General features: G+C 28.4%; 1 protein-coding gene across 1 annotated transcript in view; it reads left to right on the top strand.

The window, feature by feature from the left end:
- Positions 1-962: 962 nt before the first annotated feature.
- LOC103570432 (lachesin) overlaps positions 963-16,167 on the top strand; it is a 54,103-nt gene continuing 38,898 nt past the window's right edge. The window contains exon 1 of the mRNA XM_008548172.2: positions 963-1,044. Within this exon, the coding sequence (XP_008546394.2) occupies positions 963-1,044 (82 nt within the window). The remainder of the gene's footprint in view (positions 1,045-16,167) is intronic.

Here is a 16,167-nt window from a genome sequence, read left to right as displayed (position 1 = left end):
ATATAGACAACTTCGTAACTCGTAACATATCAATTATTAATGCTTGTTATAGTTTCTATATATTTAGAAAAATGTTATTTTCAATATTTGTAATTCTTAAAACGTTCAATTCATAAGATCTAATTGAAGTTTTCTAGAAGTATCTTCATAAATACATATTTTATAAAAAAAATGGACATGACTTTTTTTTTTTGTCAAGAATTTAATTTTTAATTCTTAATTTTTTTTCTTAATTTTTAATTTTTAATCTGCATATTTCATAAGATATTTTAAAATAACCGCGATTGTATCGAAAAATGAACTTTGATCGTCTTGAGACACGTGTTCTTATTACTTAAAAAGAAAAAACCAAATTGCCCGGGTATTTTTTCATTAAAAAGAAGTTTTTTATGGGGCGTCTGAGAGAATTTAATTTTTAACGACCACCCTAATGGGTATTGACTAAAAAAAAAGTTACCAAATCTACTATCCAAATTATCTAAAAAAAATAATTCTCCAAACGACAAAATTAATCCCGTGACCCTAAAAAAATACATTTATAAAGGTGTCAAATATTTTTGTTGGACAAAATGAGTAATTGATCGTGATTGAAAAGCACCTGACATTTGTCACCCTCAAACAATCGACTTTGACATATTCTCTCATAATAATCTCATCTTTTAAATTTAATTATAAAAATGATGTATGGACATACAAAATGATTGATTAGACCGCACAACACCGTAACTTATTCAACTAAATTTTTTAAAATAATTTAATTATTAAAAGTTAATTTAAAAACAAAAAAAACTTTTAAAAATAAAAGGGCTCATATGAAAATAAAATTAATAATTAACAATTTGGTTTTTTTTTCCTTACCGGGGGTGAAATTTTTAGCGCGCAGACGCACAGTTTGGCGGGAGAACAGCGACCCTTGACTAGTCAGAATAATATACCAGGACTTAGTTGATGTTCGCGCGTCAATGTGTAACGTAACAATGTTTGTACTTGCGTTAATTATCTGTGTACTTGCTTCTGTAAACGCTTTTACTGATCCAGCTGCAGGTAAAAAATTTAATTACTTATTTTTTGTTTACTTTTAATTTATTCTTCATATATTTTTAAATACTAATTTACATTTTAATTATTTTACTATTTTTAAATTATCATAACTCATTACCTATTTATTTTATCAAATAATTTATAATGACACTTTTTATAGGAAATTTAATTCTCTACAAAAAAGGTCTCTATTAATTTTTATGTAAAATTAATAATTTACCTGTTATTTAAATTTTAAATACTCGTTATACAAATTACTATTTTATTTTTTTGTTCAAATTCAAATACAGCTGAAATTTTTAAAGATACGAAAAAAATTAACTGGAGTAATTTTATTGGAAATTAAATTTTCTACAAAAAAAATCATTATGACTTTTTACCTAAACCCAGTAGTTTAGTCGTAATTCAAAAATAATAAGTAAAAAATTACCAATATTTACTTTTTTTATAAAATGAAAAGTATAAGTCACTTAATTAGTAAAAATTAATGAGAAACTGTGAATATGATAAAGATCAGAGCTAGTTAACTAGCTTGGTCTATTACTCACTTGTCACGTAAAATAAGTCGGCATATAAATAAATAAAATATATATAAATTGTGGTTGTAAGTGAGTTTAAAAAGGGCACGTACGAAAACGGGCTTAGATAAAATACAAAGCTATCGAACAAAAGCTTAATCTATTGTTTCCAATGTCAGGTTAATTAATTATTTATAAAAAAACCACACAGGTACGATGAACCTTAGCGTGATAACTTAAACAAAACCACCCACTGCGAAGTATCCGCTTTATTTCCATTTTAAAAATACGGTTTTTTATTTTTTTTTTTTTAAATAAAAATAACAAGAGGTTACTATTGTATTTTATTTATTTTTTTTTTGCGGACTAACGAATGCTAGGAAGTTAAAAAAAATATATTCATAGACATATTACTTGCGGAAACTTAACCCCTGACTCTCTAGGGAGTGAGGGAGTGAGGGAGGATGTGAGGGAGTGAGTGAGTGAGTTCTAGAGCGCGAGTTTCTGCCAGCGATAAATTCACTTTGCGGAGTGGTTCAAGACCCGTGTATGCCGACGAGTGCAGTCACCAATCTCAAAGATAATAGTCCCTGTTCACGCCAAGTACTCTTTCGATCCGATTTAACAGCCTTCATTTCCCCCTTAATTTCCAATCTTTTATCTATTATTCTTTTTTTTCCTTTTTTTATTTTAACGCTAAACACTAGAATGGATATACTAGTCGGTGGAGTAATTATTAGAAATCTGATGGTACTTCAAGTGCAGAAAAAAATAAAAAATTAATTTTTTTGTCGGTTTAGATTTTTTTTTTTTTTTTTTTTTTTTTGTTATGATTTGTGTCAGCAACGGAAATTATTGGACTGACGTTAGTAATTATAGTGTCGGAATTTGTGACAATCGTTTAATTTAAATATGATATTATTTCATTATTATTATTATTATTACGAGCAACCTGCAGTCACTACATGACTGCCCGAGTATTACTATAAAATTTATTGAATATGACTTAAATTTAACTGTTTATTGAAATCTGTACTCTATAGAATCTTTTGTTTATATCTGTTATCAATAAAATTCAATCGGACCAATCTCATCATTGACTCGCAAACTGATTGATTTCAATGATTATATATATAATTATAGGATTCTTAAAAAAAAAATCTACCCATATTAGTCATCTAATATCTTTTCTTTTCACTGATATCAAATTAAATCTGTTAAGTTTTCATAATCATAAAAAATATGACATAGACTAAATTTTTTTTCATTTTTTTTCAGTTATATAGGGATAGAGGGGGAGGGGGGCCTTAGGAAAAAAAGGCTGATATCTTCAGTGGTTCTCAGTTGTTTTACTTCTTTCTAGCCTCTTACCATATTTTTGGTCTTAATATGTCGCGTCTGTTGAAAATTAAAAACCTTTAAATTTGGGGCAAAAATTCCCCCCCCCCCCCCCTTCCCCAAATAGTTTTAATTTATGATTTTTTTTACCGCTTATACATTTTCGAATCTTTTGCCGTGTATTCGTAATCAATATACTTCCAAAATAAAAAATTAAAATTTTGGGCAAAATGAGCCCTCCAAAAAATCTAAAAAAATTCAACTATTTTTTTATTTATATTAACAATATGGTACACATCAAGCGAGAAAAGTAGGATATTCTAAATCGAGTGTGTAATTACCTACACGAGTCGAAGACAAGGGTCGCAAACACTCGGATTAGGATTTCCTACTTTCTTCCGTGGTGTGTATACGATTTTTCACCAGATCTGCACCTGCAAGTTTAAAATTTTGCCTCTGTTTTATGAAAAGGATGGCATATGCACTGCCATTTATAATTTGTTCACTCATAAAAAAAAAAAAAAAAAAAAAAAAAGACTTTCTTCCCTTAAACAAGGCAAGAATTTAAACTGTCGGTGTAGGTATGGTAAAAACGCTAATTAATAAACGTAATTGATATTTTATTTATAGGGTTTTTAAATTTTAATAATTTGAATACTATTTAGTCTATGAAAATATAAATAGAAGCATTTCTTGTAGGAAATTAATTTTTCTACAAAAAAGTCTATGTTAAATTTTTGATAAACGTAATAATTTAATTAGAAGTATAATTTAAACCCCTAGATCTATAATATATATTATTAAGAAAATGAGGAAAATTTAGCTCCCGCCATATCTCTATAATAGAATTAGTTGACGTTGTTGAATTTGGTATCGTTGTAGAGGTCTCGGGTTAAATTTGTGCATTTTCATAGTTTCCGATGTTTTTATGCAACTGTTAGCTCAATACCTTGACGTTTTATAAATAAGTGTATATACATAAATTTTCCAGTAAAAGATGTTAATATGAAATTATCAAATTAGTATCATAAAAATTTATAAATATTTTTTAATTAAATAATTATTTATTTATTGTCAATAAACGAGAACAGCCCTTTGGTAAGTCCTCTAAATTTAATGATTTTTTTTATCTATTATCTTAGTTGAGATATTTTACAATTAAAATATATTAGACGACTAACAAAAATAATTAAACTGCGTTGATTTTTTTTTTAAGAATTCCATAACTAAAAAATTGTTGAAATCAATAAATTTGGGAATGAACAATACATTTTTTCGTATTAAGCTTTACTAATAATGAAAATAAAAAAGATATCTGACAGTTTATTAGTAAGAATTGAATGAAAAATTAAATTTAATAAATTTTGTAGTGATACTCAGGTAGTCGCTTATTGACTGCAGGTTGCTTGTTATGAGTAAAAATTTATGGATCGAAAATTCTCCAATATTTAAATTCAAATTTTGAATAATGCAGTAGACTTGCATAAAAATATATAGATCAGTTTTGTAGCAAATTAATTTTTCTACAAAAAGGGTCTTCATAAACTTTTTAATTAACTTGATAGTTTAATTATAATTTGAATTTAACGGATAAATTTATTTCATAATCGTTTGAAATTAAAAAAAAAATAAACAAAAATTTGTTATAAAAATGTAATTGAGCGATAGTGATATAAATTTGATCCAATTACTGAGCTTTAATTCTCATTAACGTCAGCATTGCGACATTGGAACGCTTTGGACAGATATCACGTTTGTCGTCTTTAACGTCAAAGATAAATTTTAAAACGAATAACATCATTTGTCTAACTGCTATAAATTATAAAACAACAATGCTTACATTAAATTGTTTTAGTAAATAATTTAAAACAATATAATTCACTTTTATTTTGTTTTTTTTTTTTTTTACTCCCACTCATTTCCTTTGTCTTGAAAAGGGAGCAAGAGCTTTGTGATTATTGACATAAAAGGGAAGTTACATTTTTAATGAGAAATATGAACTCATTGATGTCTATGAATCACAAGTACAGATCATACATAACGTTAGAAATATATATATTTTATTATTTCAATATTCATCATCACGATTCATTGGATTTATTCTGCAAATATACATCAAATAAATAACAAACTTCCTTAAAATTAATTATAAATTTTTTAATCAAATACTGTCATCAATAACTCATTATTTTTTATTTACTCTAGTAAATCAAGCCGTATAAAAAATAATAAAAAATATGTATAAATAATTAGTGTTAATTTTTTTTTTAATTACAAAAAAAAAAAAAAAAAAAAAGAAAAACAACTAAAAAAATTTTTTTTCGCCGTACTCTCTAAACTAACTAATTTTCTATCATTTGAATACCCAGATGACTATCTTTAAAAAAAAAATTTTTTTCTCAAAATTTATTTGGTAAAAAAATTTTTTTTAAAACCTATCATTGTTGGTACTCATTCTACTCGTAATCACCTCAGAAACAAGATACCAGCATTAACTTTTACTAAATAAATTTCTGACACGATAAATTGAAAAATGACTAAAAATTTTTTTTCTTTACACAAACAAAAAAAAAACAATTAATTTGTCAATTAGCTTGATTAGATTGTTAAATATTATTCATACTTCTCGTTACTTGACAAAACGAAACAATACAATTAAATACAATGTTTAGTATATAATATATTTACATATATACATAGGTTTCAATTAATTACTATCTTTCCCATTGTTTGTGAGTGATTTAACGTCTGACTGGGTCTAATTCGCAAACATGAGCCACTGGTCCTTGGACAACACTCAGTGGTATGTTTATACAGTAAATCGGTTCAAACCCAGTTTCCAACTCAACACAATAATATTAACCAACCAAAATTAAAGGATAATTTCACACGTTTATCTCTCACGCATTTCTTGTTTTACAAAAAAAAAGAAATAATAATAATAAACAAGTGCTCTAATTATTAAAAATAATTCATCATCTTAATAAATGTTTATTTTATTTTAATTTAATAATTTATAAAAATTAATTATGCAAATAAAATTATCAATTGCGCTCATTTTTTACGTCCGTAAAAAAAAATAAAAAAAGTAAAGACGACAATTGTGATGTTTAATCTCAGCGCCTGGTTATGAAGAGACGAGAAATTAAAATGTGAATAAAAATAATAGAGGAGGGAAAAAAAAATTAAAATTAAAATAAAATGGATGTTGGGAAAGAGAAAACATTGTCATCGTGTATAGGAATAGGATGAGGAAGAGGCTGTGGAATAATTTTATATTTTCACGTCACGCGTACTCTGGCAGCTATCGATCTTTAGTCTAGTGTACTAGAGTGATTGACGTGTTGGAAAAACATGCTTTTATTCATTCATCGCCCGGCGAATTACTTTTTTTATGAGAGTACTCCCTTTTTTTTTTTAGTGAGTATGAAACTTGGTGTGATATTGATTATCAGAGTGCGTTAATTGCTTGAAAGCTTTTCAATAGCTTTTTTTTCTTATTTTGAATACTGGATCTTTCACTCCAACCAATTTCCTGTCGTTTGAGTACCTACATGTCTATGTTTAAAAAAAAAATTTTTTAAAAAATGTTCACCTGACAATTTTTGAAAAACTTTTTTGTATCCAAACCTAATATTGTGGGTACTCATTCTACTCGAAATCACATCACTGATAAGATTCTGACACAAATTTTGGAAAAAAAATTTTTTTTAATTAATAACTAGTTAATTTCATTTCGTTTCTAATTAAAATTATAAATGTCATAAAAAATAAAAATATTCAAGGTCTTATTTCTTTCAGGATTTCGTAATTACTTGAATTTTGAGTACAAAAAAAAAAAGAAAGAAAGAAAGAAAAGATAATAATAATAATAACTTTTAAAAAGTTAAACATTCCGTAAATTGTACAACTTCAGAGTTTATACTTAGCAGTAGAAACAAGCGGTACAAAAAAATATATGTAGAAAAAGACTATATTGCAAATTCCACGCATACAAAGGGAAAGACAAAAGCTCCGTATAAACAACGCAGGAAAAAAAAAGTTAAAAAATGTGTTGCGCGATAGTAAGCGATTGTGCTACAGCAAAGGTTGTTTACATCTCATTCATTTTACCCCGGCTTAACTGAGGTTAGTTGGTCCAGCAAACGCAGATGAAGAAGGAGAGGAAAGCGAAAACTCACTACAAACGCGAAGCGGTACGGGTTGTTTTAAAGATAGATGCTTCAAGCGGTTCTTAACCTAAACATCAGCCTACTGTCTTGGGTACTGTGAATTTTATATCCACTTTACTTCTATATATATATATATATATATATATATATATATATATATATATATATATATATATATATATATATATATATATATATATATATATATACATATATTTATTTATTTATTTATAAAAGAATCCCCTACTACTCGTAAAAAGAACAATTTTAATGGTATCGTTGTACGATCAGCGGATATGTTTTCTTTACTTTTCTATTACTGCTGGTTTATTTTCTTTAAAATACCCAGTTGTTATTTATCGGTTTCTTTTAATGACCGTTACAAAAACATACCTCAGTAAATGCTAACACCAACGCTTTTAAAACCAACTACTTTTTATTTTTAAGTAATTAAATTTTACTCTTATATTTTTTTAATCTTATTTTTTTTAATATTATCTGATTTAAAAAAAATTTGTAATTAAAAAAATTTTTTTTTTTAATAGTTTTAAAATTCTGTACTTAAACGACCCATCTTTTCCTATTGAAAAAGTTAACTTTTCATTAAATTTAATCTGCTAAATTTTTGAAAAATTTCGATTTCAAAAGTTAATATATAACTACCCCATTTTACCCCCTGAAAAAAATATTTGTGAAAATGAAGGTTAATAGAGGGTGCATGTACAGAGCTTTTGTACAGCGTAACATCTTAGCCCTACTTATGTAGTCATAATTCACAAAAACATCAGATAATTTTAAAACACATTTAAAATTAATATTAATAGCTGGAATTATTTTATCATATAAAAATTAGAAAACTACTTCAATTTAAACAGTATTCATGTAGTCTAGGTATTTTACCGTAAAAGGTTTTTCTTTAGCTCATAAGATCCTTCGTTCGTACGTTATGAAAATCTCAACGCGTCTTTTAAATTTTAGTTTCTCTACACATAAAATACAGTCAACTTGAACCAAGAAAATTATTCTCGATACTAGAAATTTTTTTAACGATTCGGAAAATCAAAATTTTCTTTTACCAAGTAAATAATTATTGTGAATTTTTTATGCTTAAATCGAAAAATTTTTACTTGTTTCAAGAGTTTTTATTTCTTAATATAAAACATATTTTTTAAAAGAAAGACGTATTACACGGAGAAAATTATAGTAACAGTTACAATATATTATGGGAATGGTTCCCATACTGCATGGTAACCGGTTTTTTTGAAATGTTGATTATAGGAACGGCATCCATATATATTATAGTAACCATTCCTATAATTACGGGTATAATTCCCATATGGTATCGGAATAGTTCCTATGGAATTATGGTAATCGTTACTATGTACCTATGGTAATGGTTACTATAATATTATGGAAATAGTTACCATAATATTGTGGGAATGGTCACCATAATATTATGGGAATGGTTACCATAATATTATGGTAATGGTTACTATAATATTATGGGAATAGTTACCATAATATTATGGGAATGGTTACCATAATATTTAGAAATTATAATAATTTTTTTTTCTATAGAATTTTGCAGTGTAAATTACTATGAAGTTATTTATTATTATTATTATTATTATTATTATTATTATTATTATTATTATTATTATTATTTACAAATTAATTTTTATCTGACCAAAAATAATATTTTATTGTAATATAGTTTCACAAAAAGATTAAGTATACAAAAAAAACGCTTATTACAAAAAAAAATTATTATAATTTCTAAATATTATGGTAACCATATCCATATACGCTTAGGAACTGTTACAATGTGGTTATAGGATTGGTTCCTATTTGCTTATGAGAACTATTCCTATGAGTATGGTAATCATTACCATGATTCTTTCACATGCGATATGGGAACTGTTACCATAATGATAGGAATTGTTACCATATTTATGGAAACCTTTCCAGAAAGTATGGGTCTATATTCCATAATCCCAAGTAATCATTACCATAACGGTATAGGATGATATTTCATAAACGTACTAGGAACAGTTACTATAATTTTTTCTCCGTGTAGTTGTTTGTAGCAATATTGCATTTTTTTGTTTGAAGAAAATAAAATTTCTCGGAATAAGTACTATTCTATTAACGCAAGAATTTTTGTATGCTCCAACCAAGAACAAAAAATTATTTAAACCAAGAGAAAAATTTCTTAGGAAAAAGATAGATATAAAGAAGAGGAAAGTCACCGGTACTAGGCAGCACCAGCGGGAGTAGTTTGGTGCTCGCCAATAGATCGCGCCCAGCCTCATGTGGTGTCCCTGGTAACGAATATATTTTAGAACTATTATATTCCAAACTTGGAGACTTCTAATTATGATAAACAACGCGTAATTAACTCATAAAAATCTGATGCCCATCTCTTGGGCTAGTAGCCCGCAGAGTTCCTAACAGAGTTTATTCGGTGAAGCCTCTCTGACCACAACTCGTCGGAGCCAGATAGGAATCACATACCAGCAGTGACTGGATAAAAGATCCAAAGTACCCGGACATATATTTTATATTCTCTTAATTGATACACAATATTGATTTACTGTGAATAAAACTACAGTTGCACTTACCGCACACATCCGCGTTAATGGTATCCATAATTGTTTTAGAACAAGAGAACCAACCGCAATTCCTTCCGCAGATCCAAGTACTGAAAGCACAGATGAAGAATTTCTGTAAATCCAAAGTAATAATTTAAAAGCGTACTTAACATAAATGCTAATAAATTTCATAATATGTTTATGAATATGAAATTAAGCACTTCAAATAGCGTCTGATAGCTTAAAACTAATCACTTCAATGAGCGTCTGACTATTTTAAAACTAATAACTACACCGTGAAAAATTTCGATCAAATTTTACTATGGGTGCATTGTAACACCGGACCATAAGAAAACTGGTACAAAATTTACAAGCGTCCCATAGTAAACGTATGCGCATAGGTCCCAATCGTGTCGTCTGCGCATACGTTTACTATGGGATACTTGTAAATTTTGTACCAGTTTTCTTATGGTCCGGTGTTACAATGCACCCATAGTAAAATTTGATCGAAATTTTTCACGGTGTACAAAGAGCGTCTAATAATAGCAGTCACTATTCAAGTCGTATCCTTTCGTTCAGTGGTATTAACAATATCTTTAAGAAATAGCCCCATTCGTTTTTCAATCCATGTATTTTTTGTTTGCCTGATCTTAAATAATTTTCAATTATCACTGCGGACCCTGAATTCCCGTTTCTCTTGTTCTGGTTTTAAAGGAAGGCAAACTATTGATGAGAGTTACGTTGCTGCCATTGTTGTAATGGAGTTGGTAAATCACTGTTATTTAATTCACTATTTTCTATTTCTAATGTACTGACCCGTCTAGGAGGATCAAATAGGTTAGAATCAGAAGGATGATTACTATTATAATCCCGTTATAAAGGTGCATCGTCATAGTCTAGAAGTTTCAAACTATTATTAAAATCCTGCATAGTCGATTTGAGCTCAGGGTTAGTATTGGCTACTTAAATCTTACGGCTTTTTAAATGAGAGATTGGTGGATAATCAATTTTGATGCCTGCCACCGTTTCCGCTTCTTGATCATGTGATGATCCGGCCTGGATTTTCATCTTATTGTCCTTCATTTTTTTTATCATTTGTTTCTTTTACTGAACTTTTACCAAATAGTTTGAGCATTTTGTATGTCCGTTTTTTTGCAGACTTACTCCGAACTTCTTTATTTAGGTCCTCGCGACTTAATAACTTTTCACGTATAGCACGTGGCCCAATAGGGACGATAGCCAAAAAGGAACCAACTTTTCACGTAAGAGACGTATTTTACTCGGCCAATCGTCTTTTTTCGCCTCTCTTGTCTTCCTCTTACGCTCTAACTCTTTCATTGCTACAGTTTATTTCTTAAAAATTCATTTTTATCCTTAATGTTGATCTGGTCATCCATTTATTATAGTTTCAAGTAAGATTTTTTTTGCAATATTCAAGTTCTAATGCATGTATTATTTTTATTCAAAACCAAGGAATTCAATTATTTTATCGCAATTGCTTAAAAAATGTTTTTTTAGGGATCATATATTTTTCGATATTTTGAGCAATTTAAAAACAAAAATTGCTCTTATGAACTTCCGCGTAACTGAACAATTCGTAAGTTATGAATTGTTGAAAATAAAAAAGAAATTGGATATTAAACTTTGAGCATTGATTAAATAAACCAAAATTGATTAATTTATGAAGGGGATTTTCTATTTTTTTTTTTTTCATTTATACTATCATAATGCCAAAAATATAAATTTATCATTTTCAAAAAAGCATTTGAAGTTAGTGCTTTCTATGCGCAAGAGGGCCTATATCTATTTTGTTTGCTCTTACACTGAGAAAAAAAGTACTATTTTCGAAACAAGAATTTCTTGGTTCAAGAAATCCGTTCAAAATATTTATTTTATTATTATTAATTATAAATTTTTTGAGAAAAGAGCATCAAATTTATTTTTGTTATTATATGAATTTGATATTATATTATAAGTAAACAAAAGAATAGCTTTACTTGAATTAAATAAAAATTATTTCCTTCAATTCTACAAATTCTTGAGACAAAATTATATATTCTTGAAAATTATCAAGAATATATGTTCTTGTATCAAGTAAATGTTCTTAACAAAAGTATTTTTTTTTCTCAGTGTACACGTTTTAAACAAACCACTCATTTCAAACATTTAAACGTTAATTGGAAAAGACAAATTTTAAAAAATACGAATTTTTGAAAAATACTGAAAAAAATAAATAAAAGTCAAAAAATCAAAGCCATAGTAAGAGTGTCGTATTACTTTGTTCTTCATGTTATTATATAGGTATATAATAGAATTTAGATGTAGAATTTAATATGTAATGTAAAGTAGAAGTAATAAAATCTTTTCGACCTCCTGCAATTTTATAATACAGTCGAGTCTCGTTATGAACCCGCATAAAGGGGTGTAGGGGAATATAATTCTAAGAATTTGTGTACCCTCACTCTGTCAGCGCAGGCGACAGTCGTGAGTTGAACTTCCCCTACTTTTTAAGCGTGTGAGTGTGTACGTGATTGTTTCCCGTATCTCGTTATGAGTCCGTTTGACTTGAGTGTTATGTTTCTTATAGTAATACAGCTATACAGTGTCTTGCTTATAAACAAATAATAGGACTAATATTATAAATAAACTCTTAATTTCTTTTCATGAATATACGGTCTCATATCGGGACTCTGAAATTAATTTTTTTTTCACGTTGTGGAGGGGGAAGGTCTTCCGTGGAAATCCTGGTTCACGGACTCGTAACGAGACTCGACTGTAATTGTTTAAACTCAAGCATCATACTATTGTTCTATTTAAGCAATTTTTAAACTTTTTTCAGCATGAACTAGAAAGTTTGTTGTTTCTTGTAACCTATTGCTACATTGCAATGATATTAAAGTGCGTTGACACTAGTAAAGATATTGAATTACACTAAAGACTTATTTAAATAAACTATTTAATTAAAAATAAATACGTGGATCGTGTTAAATTAAAAGAAAAACAATTGAACATTTAATAAATAAGTATGGTTTGTGTCAAAGAGGGAAACGATGAAGATTAATAGGAATAAATAAAAATAATGAAATTTTGAATCGGGTATTAAATAAACATTCAAACTGTTATGACTCGGTTCAAGTTTATATATTATATATTATTTTAGCCCGAGGTGATTTTAGCCGTCGGTGAATATACACACGCGACGCGGATAATAATCGGGTCTTTGAAAATATCCTCGGAAGTTTGAGAATGCAATTGAGCCAGGTGTCGCACGCTATAAGAAAAAGGATAACGATAGACTAGACAACAAGTGGAAGTAGAACAAGTATAAGAAGTTGAAGAAGTATAAGAAGTAAAAGACATAGCAGGAGAGTAGAAAGTAGTTTGCAACGTCAATAGCACCGCGTGAAAACTGCACCGGTAGAGATAACGCTCTCACCCATCCTCTCTTATACTACTCAGTTAAATTATTTTCTACGGAAAAGACAATCTACTCTCGCCGGAGGGATTCTAAAGAAAATCAAAGGACGTTAAAGACACCACCCCGGATAAGATATAAGGATTTTGCAGACTAATCCATTATTCTCGAATTCTTTCTCATAACCATTGACTTATACTACTGCTATTATTACTACAAAAGCTGAGCAAAAGTACAGTTCAACTCGTTTGCTATTAAGTGTTAAATTCAAAAAGTAAAAATTCTTTTTTTTTTTAATTTTGGGTGACTATTTTGTAAATTATCCAATTTCCTACTGTTTGAGTACCCACATGCCTATAATTCGATTACAAAAATATTTTTTTTTTTTTTTTTCAAAAACTCAGGGTTGTTGGTATTCATGTTACTAGAAATCACATCAGAAGTATGACCCAAATACTAGTTTTAATAAAAAATAAAGCTACTCCTCAGTTATTTGAAATAATTGAGTTTTAAAGTAAAAGGAACCGGTCAGACTAAGATATGCGGATTATAAAAAACTAATTTATTATTCTCTTATACTTTCTCATAACCATCGACTTATACTACTGCTATTATTAATACGAAGTCGAGTCAGTAAAAATATAATTCAACAGGCAGTTTTCTTTCAATTCAATGCCTTATGCCTTTCATTTCTATTTTAATAATACCTTAAGCTTTTTATTTTTTTATTGACAGATAAAAGAATAAGGATTCAAGGAAGTTATAACAATAGATAAAAATAATATTCGTGCTTATTTGGGAGATTGTTTGACTTTGAATTAGCGATCGCAAGCGCTAATGCTTCGACGATTACTCGGGTCTAATATAAGCGAATGAAAATCGATTTTCAGTCTAATATTATGGGTATAGTACGTAGTATACTGAGCATATTATACCGGATACGAGTAATTTCTGACACGCAAGGTTGCTCCAATAAAAATTTTATGTCATCACGTTTCGCTGTTTAGGAAATTGTTTTTACGTTCTCTTTTTTTTTTTTTTTTTAGTGGTCTTGTAAATTTTTTTATTTACTTTATTTTATTGTTTATATTTCATAGAGAGTGCGAACACAGAGCCTCTACGGCGTAACATATTACCCTCCGCCAATTCGTCAGATCTTAAAAAAAATCTGACCCATGGAAGCGCAGGCTATAGATATATAGAAGTCTGTAGCTTCCCCAGCAGGTGATAAAAGACCGGTGTACTCTACTATAAAGTTAAGGTCTTCACTTACCAATTACTACCTATGTGTCGAGGTTGTTCATCAGGACCGCAGATACAGTTATTCAATAATCAATCAATCTAATAGCATTAAGGAGGTTCGATCAAATCTAATGAAAAAGAATTTTCTAACTTTAAAATTTGAAACGTAGTGTACATATAAATAAATACTTGATCTATGAATTCTTAAAATCTGAATATGATCCATCGTCTAGTTTTTTAGAAAAAAAGATTAAAAAATGACGTTTTTAAAGTTCTTATACACACACGGAGAGAAAATTATAGTAACAGTTACAATATATTATGGGAATGGCTCCCATACTGCATGGTAACTGGTTTTTTTGAAATGTTGATTATAGGAACGGCACCCATATATATTATGGTAACCATTCCTATAATTATGGATATAATTCCACATACGGTATCGGAATAGTTCCTATGAAATTATGGTAATCGTTACTATGTACGTATGGTAATGGTTACTATAATATTATGGGAATAGTTACCATAATATTATGGGAATGGTTACCATAATATTATAGGAACAGTTACCATAATATTATGGGAATGGTTACCATAATATTATAGGAACAGTTACCATAATATTATGGGAATGGTTACCATAATATTATGGGTATGGTTACCATAATATTTAGAAATTATAATAATTTTTGTTTGTAATAAGCATTTTTTTTGTATATTTAATCTTTTTGTGAAACTATATTACAATACAATGGTAACCATTCTCATAATATTATGGTAATAATTCCCATAATATTATGGTAACCATTCCCATAATATTATGGTAACTGTTCCTATAATATTATGGTAATTGTTCCTATAATATTATGGTAACCATTCCCATAATATTATGGTAATAATTCCCATACATTCCTATAATATTATGGTAATTGTTCCTATAATATTATGGTAACCATTCCCATAATATTATGGTAATAATTCCCATACATTATGGGAATGAGTACCATAATATTATGGGAATGGTTACCATAATATTATAGGAACTTTTACAATGTGGTTATAGGATTGGAGCCTATTTGCTTATGGGAACTATTCCTATGAGTATGGTAATCATTACCATGATTCTTTCACATGCGATATGGGAACTGTTACCATAATGATAGGAATTGTTACCATATTTATGGAAACCTTCCCAAAAAGTATGGGTCTATATCCCATAATCCCTAGTAATCGTTACCATAACGGTATGGGATGATATTTCATAAACGTACTAGGAACAGTTCCTTTAATTTTTTCTCCGTGCAGGCTCTTATGAAGGATAAGCTTCCGTCATGACTTATTCAATTTTTTTCATTATTAATCTCCCAAGTTTAAGAAATAAAAAAAACACATGTCATAAACTTGAATATTTTTAGAATATGGTAAGATTTTAACAATATAGTGTTGCCGTAGTAGTTATTTAAATAATTGAAGTTAAACTTTATTTCTTAATCTTGTTCATCGACAGAGATACATATTATTGAGGATTTAGCAACGTCGCGGAAGCAGCTGAGAGAAAAATCAAAGATAGAAATTCATTAATGAGAGAGACGAGATTACAAATAAATTTTTCCCGCTTTGATTTGAATATTGATGTTTAAGAAGTTATTAGAACGCGCTGTTGTCACATCTTTTTATTAAATGATATGAGTCAAAAATAACCAAGTCATTTCACTTATTTTCTTTCATTATATAAGTAACAATTATTAATTTATGAATTCGTGATGTTATTATAAATTAAAATAATGAATTTTCATAACTATCAGGAGAATTTAGCAAACACTACTTTGACACTAGTTTGTCTCGAACCT

Source organism: Microplitis demolitor, chromosome 4 (assembly GCF_026212275.2).
Source record: "Microplitis demolitor isolate Queensland-Clemson2020A chromosome 4, iyMicDemo2.1a, whole genome shotgun sequence".
Taxonomy (NCBI): domain Eukaryota; kingdom Metazoa; phylum Arthropoda; class Insecta; order Hymenoptera; family Braconidae; genus Microplitis; species Microplitis demolitor.
This window is presented reverse-complemented; position numbering and strand designations above follow the sequence as displayed.